The sequence below is a fragment of the Vigna umbellata genome, chromosome 4, assembly GCF_029865625.1.
Source record: "Vigna umbellata cultivar VRB3 chromosome 4, Vumbellata_1.0, whole genome shotgun sequence".
Lineage (NCBI taxonomy): Eukaryota > Viridiplantae > Streptophyta > Magnoliopsida > Fabales > Fabaceae > Vigna > Vigna umbellata.
Window position 1 is genome coordinate 7,038,425 of NC_142168.1, and position 26,856 is coordinate 7,065,280.

Below are 26,856 nucleotides of genomic sequence, written 5' to 3' on the forward strand. Positions count from 1 at the left end.
TCCTAGAACTTCTAGTCAACACTTTCAATATATTTATCAATATTCTCGAATATAAACTATTGACCAAAAACAACAAATTTTAACACATTTCTAAGCATATTTATCGCCATCATTAATATATGATTTATGCTTAGTTTCTTGAATTTAGGGTTTTTGATTTGAAATTATTACGAACTGTTATTATAAGACAATTATTATATCCAAGAGATGAAGTTATGTGAAAAATGTAACTTGTTAGAGGCGTGGGTTCACTTTTCATGCATAAGAGATTCATGCATTGAGTATTAACGTTTTGTGTCCTTTTTCAATGCATTCCAAAAGAGACCAAAAGTTGGAATTTCAAGAAAAGGTTTGGTTCAACTAATTATACTTCTTTTTCTTTCTTTCTCATTCATTGTAACTTGAAAAGGTGCACGATCATGCATACTAGTTCTTCCTGAAGAGAAGAAAAACATTTAAGGATGTCTATGGATAAATTCAACTTGATTCTTGTTATTCTTGTTAAAGTGTGACTTTATTAAAAGAAGAAACAATGATTTTGCACAAAGCACAAAGATAGAAGAATAAAGTTAACATATTGGTTGTTGAATTTTGAAGGAAAAATAGGGTTATTTTTCATTTCTATTAAACATTTTATTATTTGAGTATTTTTTTTAAGTTAACATATTGAACGTTAATTTGATAATATGTATAGTTACTTTTTCGGTATGAGATTGAGATTGTTTTGATACTAAGTTTTGAGTATTATGATGTTAAATATTTGACAAAATTCAGCCGTTAATGCATAATAAATTTAATTATTTATATTTAAAATTTATATTTATAAATTTTGGGTAAACTAATCTTTATGAAATTTAATTATTGTTTAAAAGTGACCATTGGTCCGGATAGTATAATCGTTTTCTTAATTGTTGAATTAAGAAAAAAGATAATATAAAAAGAAAACCCACTGAGTCACTATTTTTTCGGATATAATTTTCTATTTGGGAAAACCTTTATAAATTGACACATAAGTTATGGTTTCACTTTTTCGTTGGGATTGAAAGCTGAATAAAGGTATGGTAGTTATATATATAATATAATATTCGTAGTGGGGGATTAAAATATTGGTTCATTGAATCTTCTTTTCAACAAAATAATAATATATGAGATCTTTATTATATATATATTGTTGGATTCAAACATTCTAATACAGTCGTGAAGAATTAAAACGGAATATCCCTAAAAAGCTGCATCTTCTTCAGAAAAAAAAAGAATTTGTATAAACTTAATATACATAAACATCATCAGAATATTATACAACTTATATGTTTAACATATAAATTGTATATGTAAGTAAAAGCAACATTCAATAAAAAATTAACATTTTTTCATGTTGTCCGAATTTGTTAATACAGTGTATCGTTATGATGATTTACAATTTAAACTTATTTATGATGATTTACAACTTTTTTTCTTAAAAAAAAAACACCTTACATTTAATCATGAAATAATGTATCGTTAAATGAGAATTCATCAATATTCATATACATTATAACGATATGAATATAATCCCAATATATGATGAATAGTTATAAGTTAGAGTGATATTTTTTTAGAGAATATAATATTTGAAGTTTTAAAATAATATGTATTCTCTCTCCTAATAATGTATACTTGTATTTATATTTTAGTTATATAATTGAGAAGTGTTACACATGCGCAACTTATCCTATTTTTTATTGCTGGTGCTTAATTTGCTTACTTACCTACCTATTAATTTAATCTTTCAGTTCCACTAAAGTAATTTATTCAAGCATTATAAAATCCATAAAAATAGACTTCACACCTAAAGTAGAAATGAATGATACAAAATAAAATTTAATGAATAGTAGTGTGACATATAAAACACTTTTTTCATGTTATATATCGGTCAATTTAGAATCAAACGGTCGATACAATCAAAAACGTTAACAAGATAAGTGATTAAACGATTGTACTACATAGATCGGACAGTCACTCTTAAATAATAATTAGACATGATAAATATTAGTTTATTGAAAAACATAATATATATATTCATTATACCATGATTAATGTGTGAATAATCTTAAATCTATCCAAAATCTATAAATACAAATTATTTAAGATAATAAGATAGATAATTTATCTTTTTGAACTTAATGATTAAAATGAAAATATCTTCCCAACTTGAATCGTGCAATTATGTTTTTGTTGATAGAAGTATGATTGGAGTGAATATCGAATTATGCAGACAGTGATATTGACTGCTTAATATGGTGCATTTAAATTTTGAATTTTATAACTAAACTAAAAATATTAGTTATATATTTTGTGTTATTGATAGGAAGTGAAAAAAAAAGAGAGAAAAGAAGAATGTAGATGTACAATGATGACATCCAACACTAAAGAAGGGAACCAGTAGTTATGTTGCAGAATCCACTTTACGATAAACTCTGTCTCCTCATAATATGCAAATAACTTAAAGCTGTTAAAATTCCACTATAAAAGTTTCCACTGTTTAATATTTTATTTTTTCTTTTTAATAATTTTTTATGCAATAACAAATGATAAACTTTGAAATCTCAATATTTAGATATCAAAATTCATAGTAATATTTATTTAAAAATAACTTATTTTATCTTATTTTTTATAACATAATATATAATAAACTTTATTTCACTTTTGCACATTTTTCTTCGATGGTGGAAATTTCTTTCTTTTCTTCTACACACACCTAAACCACTATTTATATTTATTCTATTTTTTTGGTACATTTACCCTCGTTTTTCTATCTTTTCAAACTAGATCAATGTTTAATATGATTTATTACTAAATTATTTTTAACAAATGTAGTTTTTTTTTTTATTTTTTAACTAATTATAATTTTATCATGAAGATATAAGAACCAACATTCCAAAATTTATGTAAAATGTGAATTAAAATTAGGATTAATTCTAACATTTAAAATATAGTGTTGTTTGATTGCATTATTTTTTGTGAGCGTGAATTTTATTTCAGAGTTAGAGAGTTTTAATTGTTTACTGATGATAGAAATAAATGTATAATATATTTTTCTTATTTAAAATTTGTTAAGTAATGATACCTGTATAATAAGAAATATTAAGTCATATCCTAATGATCAAATAAATAAGTTTCTTATCATTAAGGAACTCGTATTAACTTTAAAAAGGTTTTAAAACATTATATTATCTCCTGTTTGTATAAAACAATAAAATTAGTAAATGTATGATTAATTATGACTAAATAATAAAAATATATAAATGTAGAATTACTATTTATTTTTTAAAATTAACGTACTCTTTTAATTCTTAAAAAATTAACACATTCCTTTCAGAAAGATTAATTTTAGATGTACTATGTAGATTAGTCAAATTGATATGAATGAGTCTCCATAGTGGTTGGCATATTTGACAGTTAATTTTAAATTCCATTATCAACTTTAGACCTTTCTCTAGAAAATAAAAAGACTTTAGAACTTTAAAAGATAAATTAAAATTTTGATAAAGTTTCAAATTTTATAATTAAAGTATTTACCGAAAGTGGTTCATACGAATGATATTAAACTCAATATGTTTTTTATTAAAAACTACAACTTTACTAAATATAATACAATTAAAAAATAAAAATTGTACTAAAAATGAATAATTAAATTTTCCTATGAAATACATTCATTAAATCATAGTTTTTCATGTTAGTTGTATCTTAAGAATATTATGAAAGTAAATGAGTTATTTATCATACAGGTCTTTATAGAGATTACATATACAAGTATCTAATTAAAAAAGTTTAATTAGTATCAAACAATTTTCAAAATCAGCATAAATTATGTGAAATTAACAAATTAATAACTTGAGTGTTTTCATTTTCAATTTTTTTATCTTTTTTTTTTTTTCAAAAAGCAGAAAGTAAATGGGCTGGTATCTATCTCTGGTGAGTCATGAATGATGCTTAATTGGGCCAAAATGCAGAGTGGGTCCCACAGGTGTGAATGGGCGCACGTGTGATGAGTACGATGAATGAGTTTGGTACGTGTGAGATGTGTGAATGGACATGGTTTGGCATAGCATGAGGTAAGGTCATGTGAGGACCCTACATTGTTGGGGTGGTGTCTTATGCCAAAGGGAACCTTCAAATTTTAGCCTGTGCTAACGTCTAAATCCTTTACATATGCCTCTTTTTCATCCACCATTTTGTGTATATATGTGAGTATTCTTTTTCTGAGCGAATCTACCAGCCGGATTTCTTGAAAAAAGAAAAATTAATTACTCTTTTTTTATGTTTTTTCCCTATAATATAAGTATAACAATGCTCTTTTTTAAAAACTAAAATAATTAATATTTTACTGTATTTCAAGTATAAATTTACACAAAATATCTATACATATATTTATGTTAATAAAAATATATTTAAATATTTATTGGTGTGTATGTAATATAATATCTTTTGTTTAATTACTCATTTGATTTATGTTTTCGTAAAAAAGTATCGAGTTGGTTGGTTATGCAATTTGTTTAGCTTTAATTTGATTTTGATTTGTAAAAATTGATGTAATTTGATAATTTTTCATAAAAATAATATACAATTTTGGTTCTTTCTATTAAATTTTTTATATGTGTGACATCCCAATTATATAGAAAGCATATATAATAAAGACGTCTACATACATAATATAGGAAAGCAGTGAGAATAAAAAGGATTACAGTCATCATCTAAGTAGCTTCTGAATATAAGCTTAAACTCCAAAAAGATATAAAATATAAGCTGAAATGGGAAATAGTATCCTAGAATATAAGATCAACTAATAGTATCCTAGGAGACTAGGCAGCAACATTGTCCTCAACTTCCAGAGCCGTCTCCAAAGGAACCTCCTCGCCATCTGCTCCCATCCAATTGGATGACCATCGCAAGAAGAAACATACACAAACAACACAAACAAGCAAGGGTGAGCTAGAGATAAAAATCATGTTATTCAATCACACACGACATGCAACAGTCACTCAAACATAGCACATTGACATCACAAGACTCATTGTTTTATAGACCGACTCGTCCGGACCAGAATGATTACCGAGCTATGGCGGGTTATGCACTCGTAGTGGCCTCTACTGCTTTGCAAAGCCGTTGCCAATGGGTTCCACCCTACCACACTCACGAGGTTAGTCCGTTCCGCACCCTGGAGCATACTGGAAGCCTCCAAGACTAGGACCTCCTGCTACTCCTCACCACATGGATCAATTCTCTCTACTTGAGAATGAAAGACCATTAGAGCGTCAGGAAAACCCCCAAGACTGAGCTACCATGCAATCATTCTACACACCACCAGGGTACCACCATGAATCTTCTCCTTGAAGATCATGGAATTACGTCTATCAAATATATTGTTACACTTACACCAATCACAACTTTGTTTCATACATACTTCCAAACTATAATTCACATACAATACAACATACCTTCAATCATGTAGCAAAATCAAGCCACCCAAATCAGTTATATAGACATACATACATCTTGGCAGTCAAACAACATCAAACAACTCAAACAGATGAGGAAAAATGTGAAACTCACTGCACCAGGTCGCACAGCGCACCAAGGTGCAAGGCAAGACAGCAAAAATTCGCACAGCGCACCACCCTTGGTGCGTTGAGCGAATTTTCCTGATGGGGGGAGTATTTTTCAGCTAAAATTTGCATAGTGCACCACCCTTAATGCGCTAGGCGAATTTCCTGATAAGAGGACAGCTAAAATTCGCATAACGCACTAAGTTTGTACGCTATGCTAAACTAAAATTCTAATACACATTATCAGTCCCTAAACCCTTGCATAGCGTCCCTAATTCGTTATTCGAATTAAATGGGTAGTGATCCCAGACCACCACCAGTCGCATAGCGACAGGATTCGCCATGGCGAGTCCAAAAACAGTGAGCATCACCCTCTGGTAATTCGCACAACGCACCAACTCGCACAGCGAATTACCAAGACAGTGAGCACCCTCTACAGGGTCTCGCTATGCGAGACAACTCGCATAGCGACACTGCAGAATCTGCTGAACGTGAATTCTGCAGAATCACACACTCACACTAATCCTTACCATTTTCATTTATTTTCCCCAACTTCTAACCCTCCTAATTCTTGTATCACACATAATTAAACTTGTCTAGATGATTATAACCATTCTTAGCATGATTCTAAAGTGATCACTACCACATTTTAACTTAAACCTCCAATCCTCATTAACCCAATGACCCAATTTCGATTCTACCATTTTGAACATGACTTTATTCATTTTTATGATCCTAAACTGTCCTAATTGACTCATACAAGCTAGCCACACTGTCCAATTGCACTCAAGACCACCTATGCTCAAATTTCCTACCTCAGTTCCTCTCAAAGGACTAAAAACAATATTCTCTTAACCTTTTACTCCTCTAACATGACTAACACAGGATTTCCACCTCAACCACATCTTCCTAACCCAATTGGTCATCGGAGAAGAATCAGATGTCTGAACGCATCAGTCTCATCTTCGACGCCAGCACATATGACTAGTCACAACTGACTGGACCAGGCCAGGGCTGCTCTATGATCAGGGATGTGCCAACTCAGGTTTTTAAGATTCTTCTATCCTACCAACACAGTACTCTCAACAAGTCCCAAGTTATTTTTCTAAGTCATCCAAACTGTCCTATGGTACTCTAGACCCCAATTGCCCAATTTTGGTACTCCACTTCCCTCACAGTAACCTAAAATAGTACATGTATCCACTCACCATCCATTTTAACTATTTCCCAGAGTTCTTACTCCAATCCAGAAAACCAGTACAACCAACACATGCTCATCCAAGTCAAACAAGGTTCAGTACACTATGGATACACACTTTCACATATTTAACAGATTCCAATTCAACATGCTCACCATCAAAATACACTTAATAGTAAGACAAGAAAAACTAATTTATCAAACATATACATCATATGTTTCAACAACACAAAGAAGAATAAATAGCTAGCTCCCCTTACCTTGAAGTTGAGCAGTGCAGCCAACTAGAGTGCCCTAACAGTGCCTTCACAGTGAAGACCTAAACAGTGCCTACAACCACCTAAATGATGATGAAAACAACTCTTAGAGCTAGAATAGACAAAGAATCAAAAAGGAGCACCACTAGTTGCATGCCCTAGGTTCAAGAAAAGTGGAGAAACTGACTTACCCGTCCAAATGGAAATTTAATCGGATAAAAAGGAAGCTCTCAACTCCGTGAGTGAAAGAACACCACCTATTTGAAATTTCAACGGTTCAAATGAGTGTAAGGGTAGAGAGAAGGCAGAGAAGGAAAAGGAAAGTTGAGTTTAGAGAGAGAAGGAGAAGCTGGAAAATGAGATCAGAGCTGGAAAATGCAGGAACCCCTTCTAAGGTCATTGTGCCTTTGGCCCTTTGGGTCTGGCTGCCTCAGAAAATAAGGTCCAATAGCCCATATTGTTTCCAGGACCTTACAATATGGATCAAATATTTTTTATCAAAATTGAAGTAGTTAGAAAGGATGTTTTAATTTATTTTGTTGGTATACTTAACATAATCAAAGTGTTAATTTTGAAAAAAAAATCATTAATTCATTTAAGAAATTTAACTAAAAAGATGTCGTTGCATAATTTTTCAAACATTAGAACCAAATTGCATTAATTTTCACAAATTGATACCAAAATGAGACTAAAAAACTGAATGATTAATTTATTTGATATTTTTGAACGAAAACATGACTAAACAAGTAATTAAACCAATATTTTTATTTTCTTTCTTAAAAGTTAAAGTGTAAAAAAGTTTATTAAATTATGTATGACACCTATTTAAATATATTTTCCTTTTATGTCTGAGACAACTATGATTTTTAATATTTTGAGTTTTTTTAAGAGTATTTGGATATTAATTAATTGGTGTTGTATTTTAAAATAATATGTTGATGAATATGAAATTTTGAATTGATATTGCAATTTGGGATTGGGTTGATGTTGCTATAAGGAGTATAATTTTTATACTTTCGCTTAAATGAAATTTGAACGTGATTATATAACGAGATTATCTTGACTTTGCTAGTATCCAACTCGTTTCAGGTGAAAGTTCTTCCCTCAATCTAGTTTAAGGAGTATTGAACGTTAATTCTATAAAAAGATTATTCTAACTCTGTTAATATCTAGTTCAAATAGAAAAATATATCACACTTTAAAGTATTTCAATAATGATTTCTTTATACAATAATTCACTTTATTTATTAAATCTTCTAACAATTTAAAATTTTTCAATAATTATTATATTTAAATTTATTTATTGTTATTTTTATACATAGTATCACACACATATATAAGTAGAAACTAATACATATAAGAAATTAAAAAAAAAATTAAGAGACTACATTGAAATTAGAAAAAACAAGTTTCACATGAAACAAAATTAACGAAAATAAAAATCGAAAGTAATATTAAGTCAACTTTAAACTAATGATAACTTAAAATTTAAAATTCAAACATATAAGGAGTTTATGAAAACTTTATTATTGAACCTCATTGCTCAAGCAACCATATTTATAGCATTTTGTAATGTTTGAACAACTAAAAGAATTAAAAACTTCAACTATTCCAGAGTTGTAATTCAACACACAACATTAAAAAAAAAAAAAACCAACAAATCGAAAGAGCAAGAAATAGTCATTCGTTTTGGTCATATTTCTAACTTAAATATTGAATGAGAGAGTTTTTCTCAAACAAGATAGATATAACCAACAACGTATATCAACATATTAAAAGCTAAAATACAACCCTTTGTAACAAACCAAAAGTTCTAAACAGGAAAAATATAACTTTATACTTATTGCAAATGCAAACTACACAAAATAGACCATAGTGCCTAGAATGACTCTTGTAAGCCACTAAATAGTTCAAAAACTAACATAAACATCAAAACATTAACAAATTTCATTATATTTAAATCATCAAATTTAATTTAAAGATAAATTTATTCCAATCAACAATAAACAAAAAATTCAAATAGTTTCTCTTAAATGAAAAGTGATTTGAATTCCGAATAATTGTTTTTCAAGGATTTTACATTTAGAAAATGTAACATAAATTTACTATATTATAAATGTGGAACATATTATGTAAAAAAATATAAAATATTTATTAGATTCTAATATGTATTTTTATTTTAAATAAAGATTTTAATTAGTTACTTTTAGTGAAAACAAATATGAGTCACCTTCTTGATCTAAACAAACAGACATGAAGCATGAATTTAGCATTGGAAAATTAAATTTTTCAAGTAAAAATTTTTTTACTTTGATTTAAAATATAAAATATCATTGACATCTATTTTTAAACAGCAAAAAGTAATAACTTATTTTTCAACATTTTTATCTATTATAACTAAACATCTGAAATATTAATAAAAACTTGTTATTCCAAATTTCAGTATGAAATATTGGAGAAAATATTAAAACAACTTAAAGATAAAATAAATGTACAATTATACTTAATTAGACAGCTATATTTTCAAATACACAGTACATTGGGGACTGTTTGCTTGGACAGAAGAAAAATAAAGAAAAAGATAAAGAAATTTGATCTTTAATTTGAAGACAAAATGGAAAGAATAAAGTTTTAATTATTTTTAGAAATGAATTTGTCTCTGTTTTGTTTTATTTTTATTTTAATCAAATTAAAAAAAGTTATGACCAATGAGAGAGAGACAGGAGTAAGGGTAAAGATGGTAGATTATGCAGTGGATATAGTCACAAACTTCATGGATCGTACAACACTCTTATCTGTACGGGTCATACGGTAATAAAGGAACCTGTTCAGAAGGTAGCCGGTAAACATATGTACTTTGCTTACAACTTTCTTTCACGCGCATCACCCACGTCTATTTCATTTTTAATTATTTTATCTTTCTCATTATTTATTAAATTAAATACCTTTAATTGTTACTATATTTATTAATAATCTATTTCTACTCTGACAACTTATTTTTATCATATATGTTTTCTACTCTTCCGACTAAATAAAGTATATTATCTTTACCAAATTAAAAGTGCATCTTGTTCAAGAAAAGGGGGAAGAGAGAACAAAAGATAGAAAATTATTTTCAGTTATCCTTTTACATAAAAAGCATTACTATTTTGAAATTCTCAAATATATTAGACATTTGTATCACTTTTGGATTATTTTTACTTTATAAAATGGCATGTTCGATATTAACTAAAAAAATGGCATAATTAATATCTCACTATTATTCTCAAAGCTACAGGGGAAATGAAAGATTAACTTATTGATAAAATTGAAAAAGAAGATGGAAGAAATTATGAATATTACACAATTGTTTTTATAATTTTTTTTTTAATATAATAGAAACAATTTATATTCCTAAAAATTACATTAAAATCAAAATATTGCTTTTACATAAAAAATATATATAAAAACAACTCTGTACTAGTCAACTTTCTCTCTCACAAAGTTAATACCATATTGATTATAAAAATAACATTTTTTTCTTTCACTTTATATACACGAGGACGAAATAACATTTTATTTTATACATAAAATAAATATCCTAATATAGCTTTCATTCAAATAAAAGGAAATAAACTCTGTTAAACAATTGATTTTTTTGTTCACTTTGATGAATGATGTATCTGAAAAATTATATTCTAAAAGAGTTTTTAAATTTAAGGATAATATAAGAAAAAAAACATAACAGATAATGTAGTTTACTAATACTAATTTGTACCAACAGGTACGTATGATCAATTTTTAATGTTGACAATAATACATAATTGAATTTAAGATGATAACCTCACATTACTTTTCTTTTACTTTTAAATTAGAGTCAGAGTTTACTTTGATTAATATTGTTAGTCCCTTCTCATCAAATTATATTCAATATACCTTATAAGTATAACAAAAATTTATTCAAATTCTAAAATTTACATAATTTTTTTTATTAAGTAATAAGTGGATTTTTTTTCATTCATCTCTATTTACTATAAATAAGAGTTTTATTTTAAAATAAAGATAATAAAAAAGCGGAATGCGACGTGCACATCACGCACAGAAGAAGCTCGTGGCCAACCCACCTAACAACAAACGTAAAGTAGTGGAAATTCTAGTTCAACGGTTACCACGCGGTGTTTTCCTCATGTCCCATCCTGCATTCCACAGACACAAACACCCAATAACTAAATTAAATTTAACTTAATGAATTAAATTAAACAAATTAAATAAATAAAAAAAGTTAAAAAACTGTGTCCTTGTTCTCTCTCTGCCTCCACCCCCAATTCCCATTGTACCTTCTTCCTCTTTCTTTCTTTCCGAAGATAAAATCTTTACCTTCACACACAAACCCCTTTTGGTTTCTTCCCTCAAATTTGCATCTGGAATCTGGTTTCTCAGTACTTCACACCACCATGGGTTCACTTGGAGCTTCGTGTGCTCTGTGTTGTTCTCTGTTCATCATATTTTTCACTTTCAGTTTTGCTGGGGACATAGTGCACCATGATAATATTGCTCCCAAGAGACCTGGCTGTGAGAACAACTTTGTCCTGGTAGCTGAAATAATGGATACAAATTTTGAATTTTTTTTATGTTTGATGTGAATTTGATGCATATTTGATTGTAAAAAGCCTAGACTTTCTTCTTTTGAAGAAAAAATGGCTTTGCTTTTTGTTAGGGTGCTGGAGAGGTGCTGGAAAAAGGAGAGGAACATTGCTATTATTTTCTTCTTTCTAGTTTTTTAAGTCATTTTCAACAAAATTGGGGGAGTTGGATTTGATCAAAATTCAAATTTTAGTTTCTTGGTTTTGGAAAGATGAGATTTTTTTCATTCTCTTTTGCACCTTAACCATCCCCTTTCCTCCATATGAATCACTCTGTGGAGCATACTCAATTAAAGTACTCTCTTCTTCTGTTCTTAAATTAAACATAAGACCTTTAATCATGTTTTAGATTGTTTGTGGCATAAGTTCTGGAAGTAAAATTAGTTTTCTCTTTTTTGTTCTATGCATTAGTCACGGGTTTAATTGACATTTGTTTAAAAAAATAAAATAAAACGAATAGCCTTGTTTAATTTGCAGTGGTATTTTTCTGGCAATTGCAATGCAGAGATCTCTTATTTGATAGAAGTATGGTAGCTTTATCTGCTATAGTTGATATTATATATTTGATTTCATCAATTTTCTCCCTCTCTATGTGAAGAATCATGCCAATTCTCTTAACTTTCTCACTTGAGATTGACTTAGCTTGACTTGTGTTCTGGACATCACTAAAAGACCTCGAAATCTTGTTCAATTCTTCTTCAAAAGTTTGTAACAATTATCTGTCTCGTGAAATTTTGTAGTCGTGTATATCTTTTTTCCTTGATCTGCCTTCTTCCATTGAGGGTATGTTTTTTAGTGAAAAGAAAGAAATGCCAAGTGCCTGAATGCTTTCTAAATTGGAATTTGAGCAAGATTATGGTGACCAGGACCATGATAAAGACTTCTATAAAATCTCATAAGCAAAATTGTAAACCTTTTGGCCTGTGTCTTTCTGTGTTTCAGCAAACTACCATGTGGCATGTTTCAATTTTCTTACAAATATTGGTAAGTATAAAGTATGAATGAGTATTTTCTTTAACAAATTTGACCCATTGCTCTTTTGTTAGGTTAAAGTTCCAACTTGGATTGATGGTGTGGAAAGCTGTGAGTATGTTGGAGTTGGTGCAAGGTTTGGCCCTACACTGGAATCAAAAGAAAAACGTGCTAACCATACTAGAATTGCAATTGCTGATCCTCCTGATTGTTGTAGCCTACCTAAGAATAAGGTATTCTAACTTTGTGCTTTATAACTAACCAAATACAACTCCTCTGCTTGTGAAGCATAGATGTTCAGATTATAAAGCTTGGATTTTTTTAGATATTTGTAAGTTAGTAATCCGAAGTGTCTTGCAATTTGTTAGCTCACTGGCGAGATCATTTTGGTGCACCGAGGACAGTGTAGTTTCACAACCAAGGCAAATATAGCTGAACAGGCTGGTGCTTCAGCCATGCTGATTATAAATTACCGTACAGGTGTTTGCATGCAATTTTTGCTATTTTGAACTTATAGTTTGTTTCATTTCCCTCTCCTCCATGCCTAATTTACAATTAAAAGTGATGTGATCCTGTGGTTCGTAGTTTCATAGAGGATACTAAAGTTTTGTTTCTTATTTGTTAGATGTCTTTGCTTACTAGAATAAACAATCATTTTGCAATGCTGTGTGTCTTGCTTGTGTAAGCAACTATTTATGTCCTTGTTGTGCAGAACTTTTCAAGATGGTTTGTGAAGCAAATGAAACTGATGTGGATATTGGAATACCTACTGTCATGCTTCCACAAGATGCTGGGGAAAACTTGGAAAATCACATACTAAACAACTCAGTGGGTATGTTTCAATTTTTTATGTGCCTATTCTTTTGTAATGAGTTATAGTTTTTTTACCAGACAAAAGTTTAAATTAACTACTTTATATTATGATTCTTGATCTGATTAGTCTTTGCAATTCTCCACTCGCTAGTGTCTGTGCAGTTGTACTCTCCATATCGTCCAATGGTTGATGTTGCAGAAGTGTTTTTATGGCTTATGGCTGTTGGTAGTATTCTCTGTGCTTCTTACTGGTCTGCCTGGACTGCGAGAGAGTCTGCCATTGAGCAGGAGAAGCTATTAAAGGTTACCTAGTTTCTTTTCTTGCCAATTTTATTCACTTTTCCTCATACAAGGATAATATTATTTTGGTGTTCGAAAGAAGGAATACAAAAGTTAACAAAGACACAGAAGAAATTCTGAAAGGAAACTAGCTCATTAAAACAAAGAAGTGATTGTGCTCCTTGCCGACTTGGCATGGAGGTTTCCTTAACAAAAGTTTATTCTCTTTTTAAAATAGACTAATTTATTTTTTGTAAACGAAGCCTTCTTCTCAAAGTAAGAAAGAGTCATTAAATCAATTACTAACATATATATAGTATGTTTAAATTGCAGGATGCTTCAGATGAATATGTAAATGCAGAGAATGCTGGTTATAGTGCTTATGTGGAAATCAGTACTGCAGCAGCAATATCATTTGTTGTGATTGCTTCTTGTTTCTTGGTTATGCTTTACAAATTCATGGCATCATGGTTTGTTGAAGTTCTGGTGGTTCTATTTTGCATTGGTGGGGTTGAGGTGAGTTATCATTTTCCTAAGGCGATTCTTATTGGTTATGACTCTTAATTTTTCTCATCTTCTGTATGCTTTGAGCCATATCTTGGGTGGTTATTTTCACCTGTATATACTTAGCAACATTTTGCTTCCTTCACATTTAACTGAATTCCTTGTCCATATTTTAAAGTCTTCTGGGTGGTATTCTGCTCCATCCTCTTTAAAGATGTTTCTTTATTGACTTGAGGAGAGGTTAATATGCCTATGTTGGATATTTAATGAGTGCAATATGATGGATATGGGAAAAAAGAAAAGAAGAAGATGATTCTGTCTCCTACCTCCAAACTGGAGAGGAGAAATGGGGTATTGGATGGAATATGCTGCATTCAATCCTGTTCTGCTTCTTCCCCCATTTCATCCCTTTCCATCAATCCAGAGATTGTTATCTGTTGAATTTAAGGGGCAAAGGCAGTGGCTAACAGAGAAGAAAACAGAGAAGATGACTTAATAAAAGAATAAAGTGGAACTGAGAATGCTAACTTCAGTATTTTATTATCTTAATGAAACTTAATTTAAATGCATTCAGATATATCATACTAAGAGTTCGCGTTTCATGATTCTGGCGACTGCATCGAGAGCATAGCTAAAAAATAGGAAATAGCTAATCCACTGCCAGATAATGAAACAGAATAAATTTGACTAGTTCAAACTGAAACAAATCTGAAAGCTTCCTAAAAATATGCAACATCCAAAGTGGACACTTTGAATACATTTAATTGCATTTCTATAAATTTTTAACTCATTAACTTATATGCCAGTATTGGTCAGTATACCAAAATATTTAGAGAAATTTTTATACTTTATCATGTTTATGATTACTTGTGCTCACTCTAAGACATAGATTTCTCATGATCAAATTTTAGTGGTTACTTAAGATTAAGTTTATACGTTATATTATAGCCATATTGCCTCTTCAGTTTTTAAAATGCGGAATTCACATGTCCATATTTTATCATATTCGAATCTTGCATCATAATCTGTGCTTCCTAGGTCATAGGATTGCAATTTGCAACGTGATATTATTATTGATATATAGCAGCTGAATGAATCTTTATTCTCTACGTCCTTTCAGGGACTACAAACATGCTTGGTGGCTCTGTTATCATGGTATGTATTTCTTCCTTGTTTCCTTATTGTTTGAATTTGTGGTGTTCATTGGTTAACAATTTATGAGTTAAAGAATGATTAATTAATTTGATTGTTATTGTAAATGGTTGGAGGTTAGCAAATTAGGGGGTTGAATATTTGACTAAGTGGCCAGTGGCAAGCCTGTCATATATAGCATTGGATAGTTGAACTCTGAATTCTATGCACCAAATTTGGCAACTGACAGTTATATTTCTGAAAAATAAATTTTTCATCAAGGTTTTTCTCCTTACTGTCAGCTTTGCAAGAATTGACATTCATTCTATTAGGTAAACTGTTTATTCTACTAGATTCCCCTGTAATTATATCGATTTGACGTTACATTGTGTACAGTTTCAGATGGTTCCAACATGCTGCACAAATATTTGTGAAAGTACCCTTCTTTGGTGCTGTATCATATCTGACAGTTGCTGTTACTCCCTTCTGCATAGTGTTTGCTGTGCTTTGGGGTGTCTATCGCCATGTATCATTTGCTTGGATTGGTCAAGATATTCTTGTAAGAATACTTCTGCTACCTTTAATGTGTTCTTTTTGGTGGAATCTTCTTTTACACTCTTTTCTGCTCATTATTTTTCCTACTTGTAGTTTTGACCAATATAGAAATGTGCGATTTAATCACGAGCTATGCCCTTGCAGCATATGGCATAATTTTCTTCCCTTTAAAATGTTTCTGGTGTAAAACTGAATGCTTTTAAACGAGTATGGTCTTACAGTGATTAAAATGCTGACGCGAGCATATTGCTGAGTTTCACAAACAAAGTTCTGGTTATAAAGTCGTAAACCAAGATTCTAGAGGAAAACATCTTTTCTATTGGTTATTTGAACAATAGTCTTGTCTCACTGATTGAGAAACTGAGGTCGGGTGTGTAGATCATACAACATCATTGGACTTGTTATTAATCAGTAAAGTTCTCGGGAAAATTACTCGGTGTTGGGTAACTGAAAAACAAAAAAGAATTATCAGATTCCTAACCTTTGCTTTCTATGCAAGAAACTAGGATGTCAATTGTTAGTTCCAAATGATTGTAGATTGTTATTGTTACGATTTTTCCTATTATTTTTTCTTTTTCGGGTAGGGTGCCCACTATTTCAATTTCTCTCTTACTTGCTCCAGTTGAAGTTTTTCCATTTATGTTTATAATAATATGAACTTGGTTTTCTAAGTGGCTAGCTTGCAAACTTCCATTAAATTTTTTTTTATCAATCGTTTACTTTTCAGGGTATCACATTGATTATTACAGTTCTTCAGATTGTGCGGATACCAAATCTCAAGGTTTGCACCATCTCCTACTTGGGTAGTTTTTTGAAAATCTTGAAAATTAAGCTTGGGATGGATAAAAGGGCCTCCATTTCAGTAAAACAATTGAATAAGGATCTTCCGTGTATTACTGCTATTTTTAATTAACAAAAGACACTAATATATTCATTTTTCTTTGTAAGGTTGGAACTGTTCTTCTCAGTTGTGCCTTCCTGTATGACATCTTCTGGGTGTTTGTCTCTAAATGGTGGTTCCATGAGAGTGTCATGATAGTGGTGAGTGTTTTCATGCAAGATCTCCCTTGGACCTTTCTTCACAAAGCTTTTCTTTATCTCATTAAACACGATGTTTTTCTTCTCATTAAATTAATGCAACGTTTTCTCTTCTTTGCAGGTAGCTCGAGGTGATAAGAGTGGAGAAGATGGTATCCCCATGTTGCTCAAGATACCACGTTTGTTTGATCCTTGGGGTGGCTACAGCATCATTGGTTTTGGTGACATCATCTTACCAGGGCTTCTAGTTGCGTTTTCACTAAGGTTGCATAAGAACTCATTCATTAAATAATTCTGTTCATCTTCTTCCTTATACAGTCGTTTTGGAAGGGGGAAGAGAATGCTTTGTGCCTACTTTTTTCTAATAATTGAGTATACAGGTATGATTGGTTAGCAAAGAAGAACCTTCGAGATGGATACTTCTTGTGGGCAATGACTGCTTATGGTTTAGGTATGCCATGTTTGATCTGGGGGTACTTTTTCATTAGATAGAATGTTTTGGTAGGGTAATTTTCTGAAGTGTCTGGACGTACTTGGACTGAAAATATGCAGGTGATATATATGTTTGGTCTTAACACCATGTTCGTTGAATTTTGATCTGCAGGACTCCTTATCACATACATGGCTCTGAACTTGATGGATGGACATGGTCAACCTGCTTTGCTTTATATAGTCCCGTTTACACTTGGTTAGTAAAATTATTATACAAACTCAAGTAACATTGAGTTAAAACATTGATTATTATGCAAACAATAAATTTTGGACCCATTCCATTGGCTGCTGAAATACTGAAATTATCCATGTTTTTTTCGTATAGATATACTTATTTTTTACTAGAGATTTATCCATGAACACTAACCAGTTTTTGAAACCTTTTCTTTATTTGCAGGAACCTTTTTGTCATTAGGAAAGAAGAGAGGTGAACTCAAGGTACTATGGACAAGAGGGGAACCAAAAATACCTTGCCCTCACATCCAAGAGGATCAATCAACAAACCAGTAATCGCCAGCACAGTTAGCATCCTAGGTGTTAGTTTACAGGAGACTTATAGCAAATCTTAGAAGACTGTAACATCTGTAACTTTGTCATAACCAAATTTCAGCCAAATGATATATTATAGCATGTATTTAAAATCAGCCCCCGCGACTGGAGATACCCTGCACAACTGCTAGATGATGGAGGACCCATGCAAAACTGTCTACTGTAAGAATAGATCTTTTTTCTGAAATAGAAGATGGACTGGAACGAGGAGATTCAAGATATTCGTTTCCTGATTCTGGCCCCTCCTTAGGGTCTTTTTTTTTACACCTTTCATATTTATACTTCCACGATGATCTGGCTAAAATTATGTATTTAAGTGGCAAGCCAAATGACAGGCATGGATAACCTTCAAGCAATGGAGAGATGATTGGAAAATGATGATGATTTGGAACTTTTGAACTGTGAAGAATACGACTAAATTTCTGTTATTTCATGTATGAAATTAATAATGTATCAAATATGCTTGCAGTGCTGAATCGGTCTCAGATTTCACAGAAACTTCAATTCCAACTGGACAGCAACATCACACAACAGCACCTCCAAAGATCTCTATCAATCTCAAAGGATCAGGAAGCTTACTTAGGCAAGAGATTAGAGGAAATGGGAAGGTCATGTATGTATCAGGATTAGCTCCGTAGTCCAAAGACAATTCTTCATTTCTCCTCTCCAATCCATTATCACTTCAAAAAATTTATCATGTCACTTAATCAATGCACTGATCCATCATCCGAAGAGGATTATGATAACATGTTCAAAAGGAAAATTATTCAGTGGTTTGCTAATGCAAGGTTAACAACTTTTCTGTTTCGGCTAAAATTAAAAAATTCATGAGATACAAAGGAGCCATTAAATAAGAACTAGAAAAAGAAAGCAACGAAAACCAAATGAACATGACGTATATAATCCACAACCTGAACCTTTTTTATTTCTTTCCTATAAGTTTACAAGAGAACGCCCCCAGCAGCAAATAGCACCAGAGATGAACACTAATAATGAACAACAAAGAATCAATTTAAACAGTAAAACAAAAATAACTGACATGCAACAATTTTCTAGCATGTGTCAGCATCTCTCAAAATTGTTAAAGCCATTAGTCATCTGGGTAGCCTTGCAATCTTTTACGAACTCATTTCCAACGCATCCAAGTCGCAATCCTGTACGTAGAAATATTTTTATTGAGTTGCATTTGCCAGTGAAGTGAGTGAAATGAAATGGAAAAATTGTCATTTTGAATAGGCTGTACCAAAAATACCGAAGTCAAGAAAGTGCTTGATTACTATATTGCGTGCTTAATAAATTCAACACTACTCAAAGATAACAACAGACTGAAAGATTACCAAATTAATGTGGCCAAGTTCAGTTGTAAGGTTAGAAGTTTCTTTGGCAATGATAGGGCACCATGGTTCTACAAGTTGATAGGACATGGTAAAATGTAATTTTTACTTTGCATAATAGGCATCTAACAGATAACTTGTATAAAATATGTATCAAAAAGAAACAAAAGTGTATAAACAATAAAAGTAGAACACCAAATATATGTAAGCAACTTTAGCAGATAAACTGTAGAAGCTAATTTTAAAAGGAAGATAATGAATGCAGGAAAATTTAGTATACAACTAAGTTTTTTCAGTAAGAGAGAAACATTTTCGAAAAAAATTAACTTAAGGTAGCAAGCATAGGATGAATGGATAGGTATAATCACTCATAAACAGTGAAAAAACATACAAGCATTTCGCCGTAGAAAACTATTTCCATTGGGACTAAAAAGCATCGTCTTCCTTTCATGTCCAGACGATAAAAGTTCTTGCATCCTCTCTGGCCAGTCAGAATTTAATCGTCGGGCAAAATCTTCGACTTCCCTGCGTTCAAAATGGTTATCAAACACATAAGGTGTGCTGGACATTATCTTAAAAGCACATTTATATAGCATCTCTTTACATAAAAATGTTACCTTTTATACCTAAAACAACAATAGAAGACAATTAACGCAAGAAGAGTAGCTATTGGGTTCTACCCTATACATGTTCACCAATTTTGTGTAAGAGCAGGCAGATTGTACAGCTGTCTGTGACTATGAATGCTAGTTATAGTTCGTGAAGGTAGTTATCCAGTTGTAACTAATTCAAGATGTTATCATCATATAGTTAATATCTGAAACTGAATTCACTTCAGCAATAATCAGCACATTTTTAAACAGTAGAAGCAGAACTGAAGTGGCCATTCAATTATCATCATAATATTGCTCAAGACTTAGCTAAGAAAAGGGGGAAATATTAGTTGCCATCCTAAGCAAGTTAGCAAATCCAATAGCATTACCCATCTAATAGCTTTACAATATTCATGGTCATGAAAAATTAATGGCTAGTTGATGTAGGATACAAAATATTTCTAAATTTATCATTCTCCTCCAGAAAACAACAAAGATTAAAAAAAAACATAAAAAGTTGTAAAGTCCAACAAATTGGCATTGCCATATCTTCCTCTGACAAACACAAACACTTCATGCCATATTCAACCAGTAATAGATGACTCAAAAAGTACAATTTGTACAAGGATAGAGTTCAACCATTCTGATGCCCTGTCCTCTGCATATGCTATACTCCACAAAAAAACATTATTCCAAAGTGCTACAGATCACTAATGAGGCGAAAAGCTTGTGATCTGCCACTGCAACTATGCTAAAGACTTTAGAAACAACTTAGTGCAAACATTATAATTAGTGTGCATTTGGTTCATGCCTATTTGAAGAAATAATTGTTCTTTTCTAATCACAACTTCCTGAGAGAACTTTAAAAAAATTATCTCCCAAAAAAGCATTTCCAAACATGCACGAGGAATGTAGCCCCACCTGTCAATTTTTTCCTTAAGTGCAGGATCAATCCCATCATCTATATCTCCATCATCAAACTCCTTATGAGCAAAAACATCTTCAGTATGTGAAATTGAAGTCTCAGCAATTATATCAGCTTCAGAATTTGGAGGTCTGATGTTTTGACCATTTACTTCCTATCATGAGATAAAAAAAGGTAACACTAATAATTTACATGATAAATAATTGAATTTTTTCATTAAAAAAATAGAACAGAATATTTATAACAACCTTCTTATTCACTCCAGAAGCTTCCTTCAGAGAAGAGTTCTTCTGATGTTGCTCTTTTTTCCTTCTATTTTTCTTTTTATTCTTAGAAGTTTTAATGCCCTTTTGATCTGTGACGAAATTCTTCATCATTAATTAGGCTTTCAAAGGAATTAAACCAGAAAATAAATTAAAAAAGATACAGTTCTCAGAACATTCCCCCCAAAGAATTGGAAACTATTCTAAATAAAAACAAGTAAAAGATACGAGACATGAGTAACAAAAACGATCAAAAACCATGCTACATATAGAATAATTGCATAGTAGGTTCAGTGATGCCATACAATTGTCATGTTAGGACCAACAGTCACTGTATAGTTCTCATTGGTCATTGTCATTAATATCTTTCCTCTTATTTCAATCATCACACCAATCACTATGTCCATCATGTAGGTTTCACAAAAATAAATTCATGAGACCCAAATATAATATAAAATAGAAATATTTCAATTAGGGATGAACAGGCATGTATTTTACCAATCTACAGAAAGAGGCAGGAAGTAAACGCAAGAAAAAAACAGGGATAAAAAATGTTTTACCTTCATCATTTCCATTAATAAAAGACAACAGATCATCAACGGAACGTTTATCTATATGCTCTTCTTCAACTTCAACACTCTGAAACATGCAAATGACCAATTCTCATTAAATTCAACAATCTAAAATTTAGGATAAAGAGATACAAGACAGACATATCTTAGCAGCAAAGTTCAATTTAATTGGTAAAATCTAATTAAGGAACAAGGAATACATATACAATGTAACATATACTGTAGGTAATATGATAAATAAAGAAACAACACTTGTACCTTCAACCTCTCACGCTCTTTTAGTTCTTTCCTCTTCTTGGCATACAATCTATTCAAAAGCCTGATCCTTGGGTCATCAGTTGTGTTTTTCAAGGGCTCCAACTTCTCTTCCTGGATCAAAAGCATGTATGAAAAAAGAGAATTAAAGATGAAAGAAGACATAATTGGCATACAGAGTTCTCACAAGCACCAGACACCTCAGTTAGATCATCAGGCAAATGAAATATTTCACGTATCTCCTCTGGAGATTTTCCTTCAATTATCCGGGCAAGTGCACGACTTGTAAGATCAACCAATGGCTTCAACTGAAGGCTGTCTGCAGCAGATGTCAACTCACACAGCCGCTTAGTGTCCATCCTAACAAACTTTTCATCATAAGACTTCCTTTCCTATACAAAGAACAACCCCCAGGTAAGATCATCTTGACATATTGTTCTTCAGCATTAAATTATCTTTTTACAAAGATAATAACAATTAGAGAGAGGTAGAGCCGGTAGTAGAACCTTGTTTGAGCGACCTGGTACTTGATGAAAACGACAATAATCAAGAATTAAGCTCAATGTTGCAGGACTGACTCGTTGAGGAAGACATATTGCACAATTCTTGGAAGATCCCATCCCTTTTTGTATTATTTCTTTACAAATCAAAGGGCAATACATTGCAATTTCTTGTTCCACTTGCTGGATTGAACCATCTGATGTCTCAAGCCAGATATAAGGCTTCATCATCTGAAATTTTTTATATGAAATTAAGGATCTATCAGCAACTGGGACTGAAAAAAAATAGACAAGCTTTTTGCTTCTCTGGCAGAACCAAATACTCCAGTGTGAGTGCATAACTCATTTTATCAGCTGTATTCTTGTATTTTGTTATGACTGATAACTTATAACAATCTGAAACTAATCTAGTGGAGTACCAACTCATTAATAATTAATTTTAATGATACTTAGTTTTTTATTATAATAATTAACAAATGAACTTAAGTTATACTAGTACTGATTAACATACAGGAAAACTAATCCAGTGTAATAGCAATTTCTCTAAACTCATCCTTTTAAGAGCCAAAACTAAAGATAATTCATATTCTGGTCTAAAACCTCAGCCCATATAACACCATTTAATTATCTACAGTTTCTAAAATCTCAACAACTCCAGAGAGGGAAAACAATAAACATTGTAAGAGAATGATATGGTTCACAACAAAATTTAACTTATTCAAATATTTTTAAACTGAGAAATAAAACTATAGTATAAGTTAGAGATCTCACATTCACTAAAAATCTATCTTATTGAAATTTGTTGGACCTATCATGTCAAGTACAATCGGGCCTCATCCATTCCCACACTCAAGATGTTTAATTATCAATATGAGAGTGTGTTAAAAATTCCACGTCAATTAGATATATAACCAAATTATAATACATATATTGGTGCAAACATCACATTTCAAGCCAATTTTGTGAACTTGAATTAGGTTTAAACTTCAGTTTCTAAGAGTAGCAAAGATTAATACTAATAAAGTTTTGAAACTTACAGTGGAATGTACCCTTTACGAATAAAGATTAAAAGAAAAAAAATCAGCACGCATGACTACCAAATCTAAATGAGACGAACAAGATAAAAAAAACCCAAAGTGATACAACGTTAAATAAAATTTTAACCCCTGAACTACATGGATTGGTTAAGAAAAAAAATCCGTACTGAAAAGTAGCATACCTCTGGTTTAATAACCGCCATGTCAATTTCTGACATATTGAACCAATTTGAAAAGTAAAATCTATTGGTGAAAGTTTCTGTGATGCAAACAATATTAGCTGAAGCACAAATGTAAACTTCAAATCCAGACAGTCAGATAATGCATCCAGTTGTCATAGTTATTCTGCAATAAGGATTTCGAAGCTCCAGCAACATCTCTCATATGCATGGTCCGTAAAAGTATTTGCAAAACAGATGTAAACTTGCGAAAGTGAAGAATGGAGAATAATTTAGAACATTGCAAGTTTTGAGCGACAACTGTAAAAAAACCAGAACAAGAAGTCACTATGAGCAGAAAATGCCATTAAGGAAATGAATAGTAAGCAAACATATACTACTTAAAATTCAAGGATGATAACATAAACATTACATATGTTGATCGCAACAAAGTGCGAAAAATGTTAAATTCTCTAAAAATGAATTTATGGCTATTCACATATGTATCTACATAAAGATTTTAAACCAACAGCTTTTGCTTCATCAATATATACATGCAAATACTTATAATGATTTGACAAACAACAGCCCTGTTTTCATATAGGTTTTTTGAACAAGTGATCAAACATAGCATTACAAGCTATGTGATATTTGTGTATAAGACATCCTTGTAAATTTCTTAGTTTTATAGCAAAAGATAGTTAATAGTACTTTCACACACCAAACAACGTCTTCTGATATCCATTTCCATAAATTAGTAACACCTAATGCACCCTCTTGCACCAATTCTAAAAAAAAAACCTCGCATGTAAGAATTGCAGAATACCCTAGCAAGCTACCATTAAATTCATCTAACCAATACTTTGCTCGTCTTTAAAAATTCTACATAAACTTACAGTCACAAGTTAGAACTGTCTTCGAAGAACTTAGAGCATATAAAACCTCACAAGCACCAAACTTTCATTATCACCCAGCACCCTCCAATTATATTAAGTTAATTCTCGTATAAAAACAACCACTCCAGCAGTAAACCAAAAGCACTTCCCCATCACATCAAGAATTCTCATTCCCACAACACTACAATCACCCCTCTTCAGTAGAAGTCATTGCAGACTGAAAAAAAATAGCCTAAAATTTACCATTTCCGTTGCAAAACAAAATCACTAACACCATCTTTTGTTACAGCATCATTCCCAGCTAGCAAAAAAATAAATAACCCAACAACAACAGCAAACATATACAGGTTACGTGAGGTGACAAAAAAACACATTTTAAAGATGACCCGCGATTATTTACCACGTGCTAATGTCGGAAAGGCACTAAGATGTGGCAAAGATAAAATGGGAAAAGTTTTCTTGCATTCAAATAGAGCTAGGCAATCCATGTGTTAGAGAGAGAGAGAGAGAGAGCAACAGCGAGGGAGGAAGAAGAAGACGAAGAGGTGGAGGAAGAGGGGATTGAGTACCTGAAAAGAGAGATAAGAAAGGGGTTTGCTTTGAAATGGAGGGAATTGGCGGTTGTCGGCGATGGACAGAAATGGATAGATAGAATGGAAGAGAGAGAAACAGGAGAGAGAAAGAGTTTTGATTTGGATGAATAAAAATAAAATAGAAATTTTGGTTTGACATTGGTAATTGGAAATTAAGAGTTTTAATTTTTTTTAATTCTTATTGTCGAGATAGAAAAATTGTAATGAAGAGGACCTTAAACGACGCCGTCTTGGAGCTGGGAACCTTTCGCCTCTTTCCAAGTGGGTTGTTGGCATTGTATTATTCAACCTCAGAGAGTTGGGAAGGTGTTGTTCAGTTAACCACTCCAAGTGTTTCTACACTTTTTTATTATTTTTTTTTATTCAAAAATATTTTACATATTTTTACTATTTTTTTATTTCAAAAATATTTTACACTTTTTCACTATTCTCAATAATATTTCCTTTTTTCTCTCTGCATTAATTAATGAAGCATTTATATGGCTTAAATTTAAACTTGTGATATATTATAAAAATATAAAATTCGGAGGAAACTTTAATATTAATCCTTCTACCACTTCTATTTTATAAACTTAAAAGTTAGATGCAAATACAAAATAGTAAACATAATAATATTAATAGTAAATAATATATTATTATTATTATTATATACTAACTTTATAATACGAAAGAACTAAATAAATTTCAAATTTTTAACAAATAATTTTCTTTTATATTTTAAGTATTTAATAATATTTTTATATTATTTATCTAATAAATTAAATACTTTATTCAAGTTATCTGAGTCAAACATGTCGGTAAGCTAAAACATAATATAATGTTAAAAATTATAGATATTAAATGTAAAAAGAAACACACATATATATATAAACATTTTTCTAGAAATTTAGAACAAAATTTTACCATTTATTAAGTAATTTGAAGAAAAAAAATATATTGAACAGTGAAAATAAGATTGAATCAAACTTATTTAAGGAAAAGTGTAAATAAAATTTTGCAATATATCACAAGTTTAAATTTGAGCCATGTGAATGCTCCAATAACATGAAGAGAAAAAGAGAAAGATTGTTCAATATAGTGGGGAGGTGTAGGATATTTTTGGAAGAAAAGAAAATAGTGGGGAGGTCTAGAGTATTTTTGGAATAAAAGAAAATAGTGGGGAGGTGCAGGAGCACTTGGGGTGGTGGAGGGAGCAACACCCGGATGTTGCTCCCTCCACCACCACACCTTTCTCCCTCCACCTTCCCAATTTTTTTTAATTCCAATTATATCCTCAGATTAAATTTTTTTACTTTTACTATTTTAATTTATTTCAAACCTAGTTCTCCTACTTTACTCCCTGCACCTAATCTTTCCATCTCTCATTTCCGTTTAACAATTTGTCTTCCGTTTTACTCTGCAACCCCATTTGTCTTCTCTGTTTCACTTCTCCTCATCCGTTTCTTTCTTCTTTATTTTCCTTACATTATTAAAATACATTAAAAATATATTCAAAAATAATAAATCAAAACATTTAAATTAAATTATTAAAATATTTTCAAAATAAAGAATAAACTAATAAAACAAACCCTAAAATAAAAAACGTAACCTTTAGACATCCTTCAACGGATGTTGACATCCGTTGAAGGATGTCACCTCCGTTTAAAGGTTACGTTTTTTATTTTAGGGTTTTATTTGAAGGTTTATTCGAATACGCACCTGGAGAAGCAACACACGTACTGCACCATGAGAGCTA

The 26,856-nt window shown here is 31.2% G+C and overlaps 2 protein-coding genes across 6 annotated transcripts; one reads left to right on the top strand and one right to left on the bottom strand.

Annotated features, from left to right (window-relative positions):
- The first annotated feature begins 11,306 nt into the window (after positions 1 to 11,306).
- Positions 11,307 to 18,471, top strand: LOC124827376 (signal peptide peptidase-like 4). 2 transcript variants are annotated; one of them, XM_047300414.2, is made up of 14 exons: positions 11,307 to 11,611; positions 12,709 to 12,867; positions 13,003 to 13,114; positions 13,347 to 13,466; positions 13,599 to 13,750; positions 14,060 to 14,242; positions 15,351 to 15,385; positions 15,758 to 15,920; positions 16,644 to 16,697; positions 16,865 to 16,957; positions 17,076 to 17,218; positions 17,335 to 17,405; positions 17,559 to 17,642; positions 17,844 to 18,471. In XM_047300414.2, exons 1-14 carry the CDS (start codon positions 11,474 to 11,476, stop codon positions 17,954 to 17,956), a joined length of 1,620 nt encoding a protein of 539 aa, XP_047156370.1. In that variant the 5' UTR covers positions 11,307 to 11,473; the 3' UTR covers positions 17,957 to 18,471. The 2 variants fall into 2 exon arrangements, with proteins under 2 accessions (XP_047156370.1, XP_087970377.1); XM_088114251.1 differs by having other exon boundaries at positions 11,311 to 11,591.
- A 424-nt stretch (positions 18,472 to 18,895) lies between these two features.
- Positions 18,896 to 25,259, bottom strand: LOC124827377 (SKP1-like protein 21). Of its 4 annotated transcripts, none has more exons than XR_015786247.1 (11): positions 25,098 to 25,258; positions 23,657 to 23,953; positions 22,444 to 22,668; positions 22,138 to 22,329; positions 21,941 to 22,051; positions 21,671 to 21,749; positions 21,096 to 21,202; positions 20,844 to 21,001; positions 19,721 to 19,854; positions 19,333 to 19,400; positions 18,896 to 19,149 (listed from the first exon to the last, which is right to left on the bottom strand). XR_015786247.1 is itself a non-coding variant. In XM_088114252.1 (10 exons), coding segments are annotated over exons 2-10 (1,044 nt in total). In that variant the 5' UTR covers positions 23,693 to 23,953; positions 25,098 to 25,258; the 3' UTR covers positions 18,896 to 19,147. The 4 variants fall into 4 exon arrangements, 1 of the variants encoding a protein (XP_087970378.1); XR_015786248.1 differs by lacking the exon at positions 25,098 to 25,258 and adding an exon at positions 24,929 to 25,086; XM_088114252.1 differs by lacking the exon at positions 19,333 to 19,400.
- Between the last annotated feature and the right edge of the window lie 1,597 nt (positions 25,260 to 26,856).

Coding starts and splice junctions, on each gene's coding strand:
- LOC124827376 (XM_047300414.2), top strand. CDS start 11,474: ATGGGTTCACTTGGAGCTTCGTGTGCTCTGTGTTGTTCTCTGTTCATC. Junction 13,467..13,598: donor CATACTAAACAACTCAGTGG/GTATGTTTCAAT, acceptor TCCACTCGCTAG/TGTCTGTGCAGTTGTACTCT. Junction 17,219..17,334: donor CTAGTTGCGTTTTCACTAAG/GTTGCATAAGAA, acceptor TTGAGTATACAG/GTATGATTGGTTAGCAAAGA.
- LOC124827377 (XM_088114252.1), bottom strand. CDS start 23,692: ATGTCAGAAATTGACATGGCGGTTATTAAACCAGAG. Junction 22,052..22,137: donor TGCCTGATGATCTAACTGAG/GTGTCTGGTGCT, acceptor CTTTTGATCCAG/GAAGAGAAGTTGGAGCCCTT. Junction 21,750..21,940: donor AAGAGCGTGAGAGGTTGAAG/GTACAAGTGTTG, acceptor TGCATGTTTCAG/AGTGTTGAAGTTGAAGAAGA.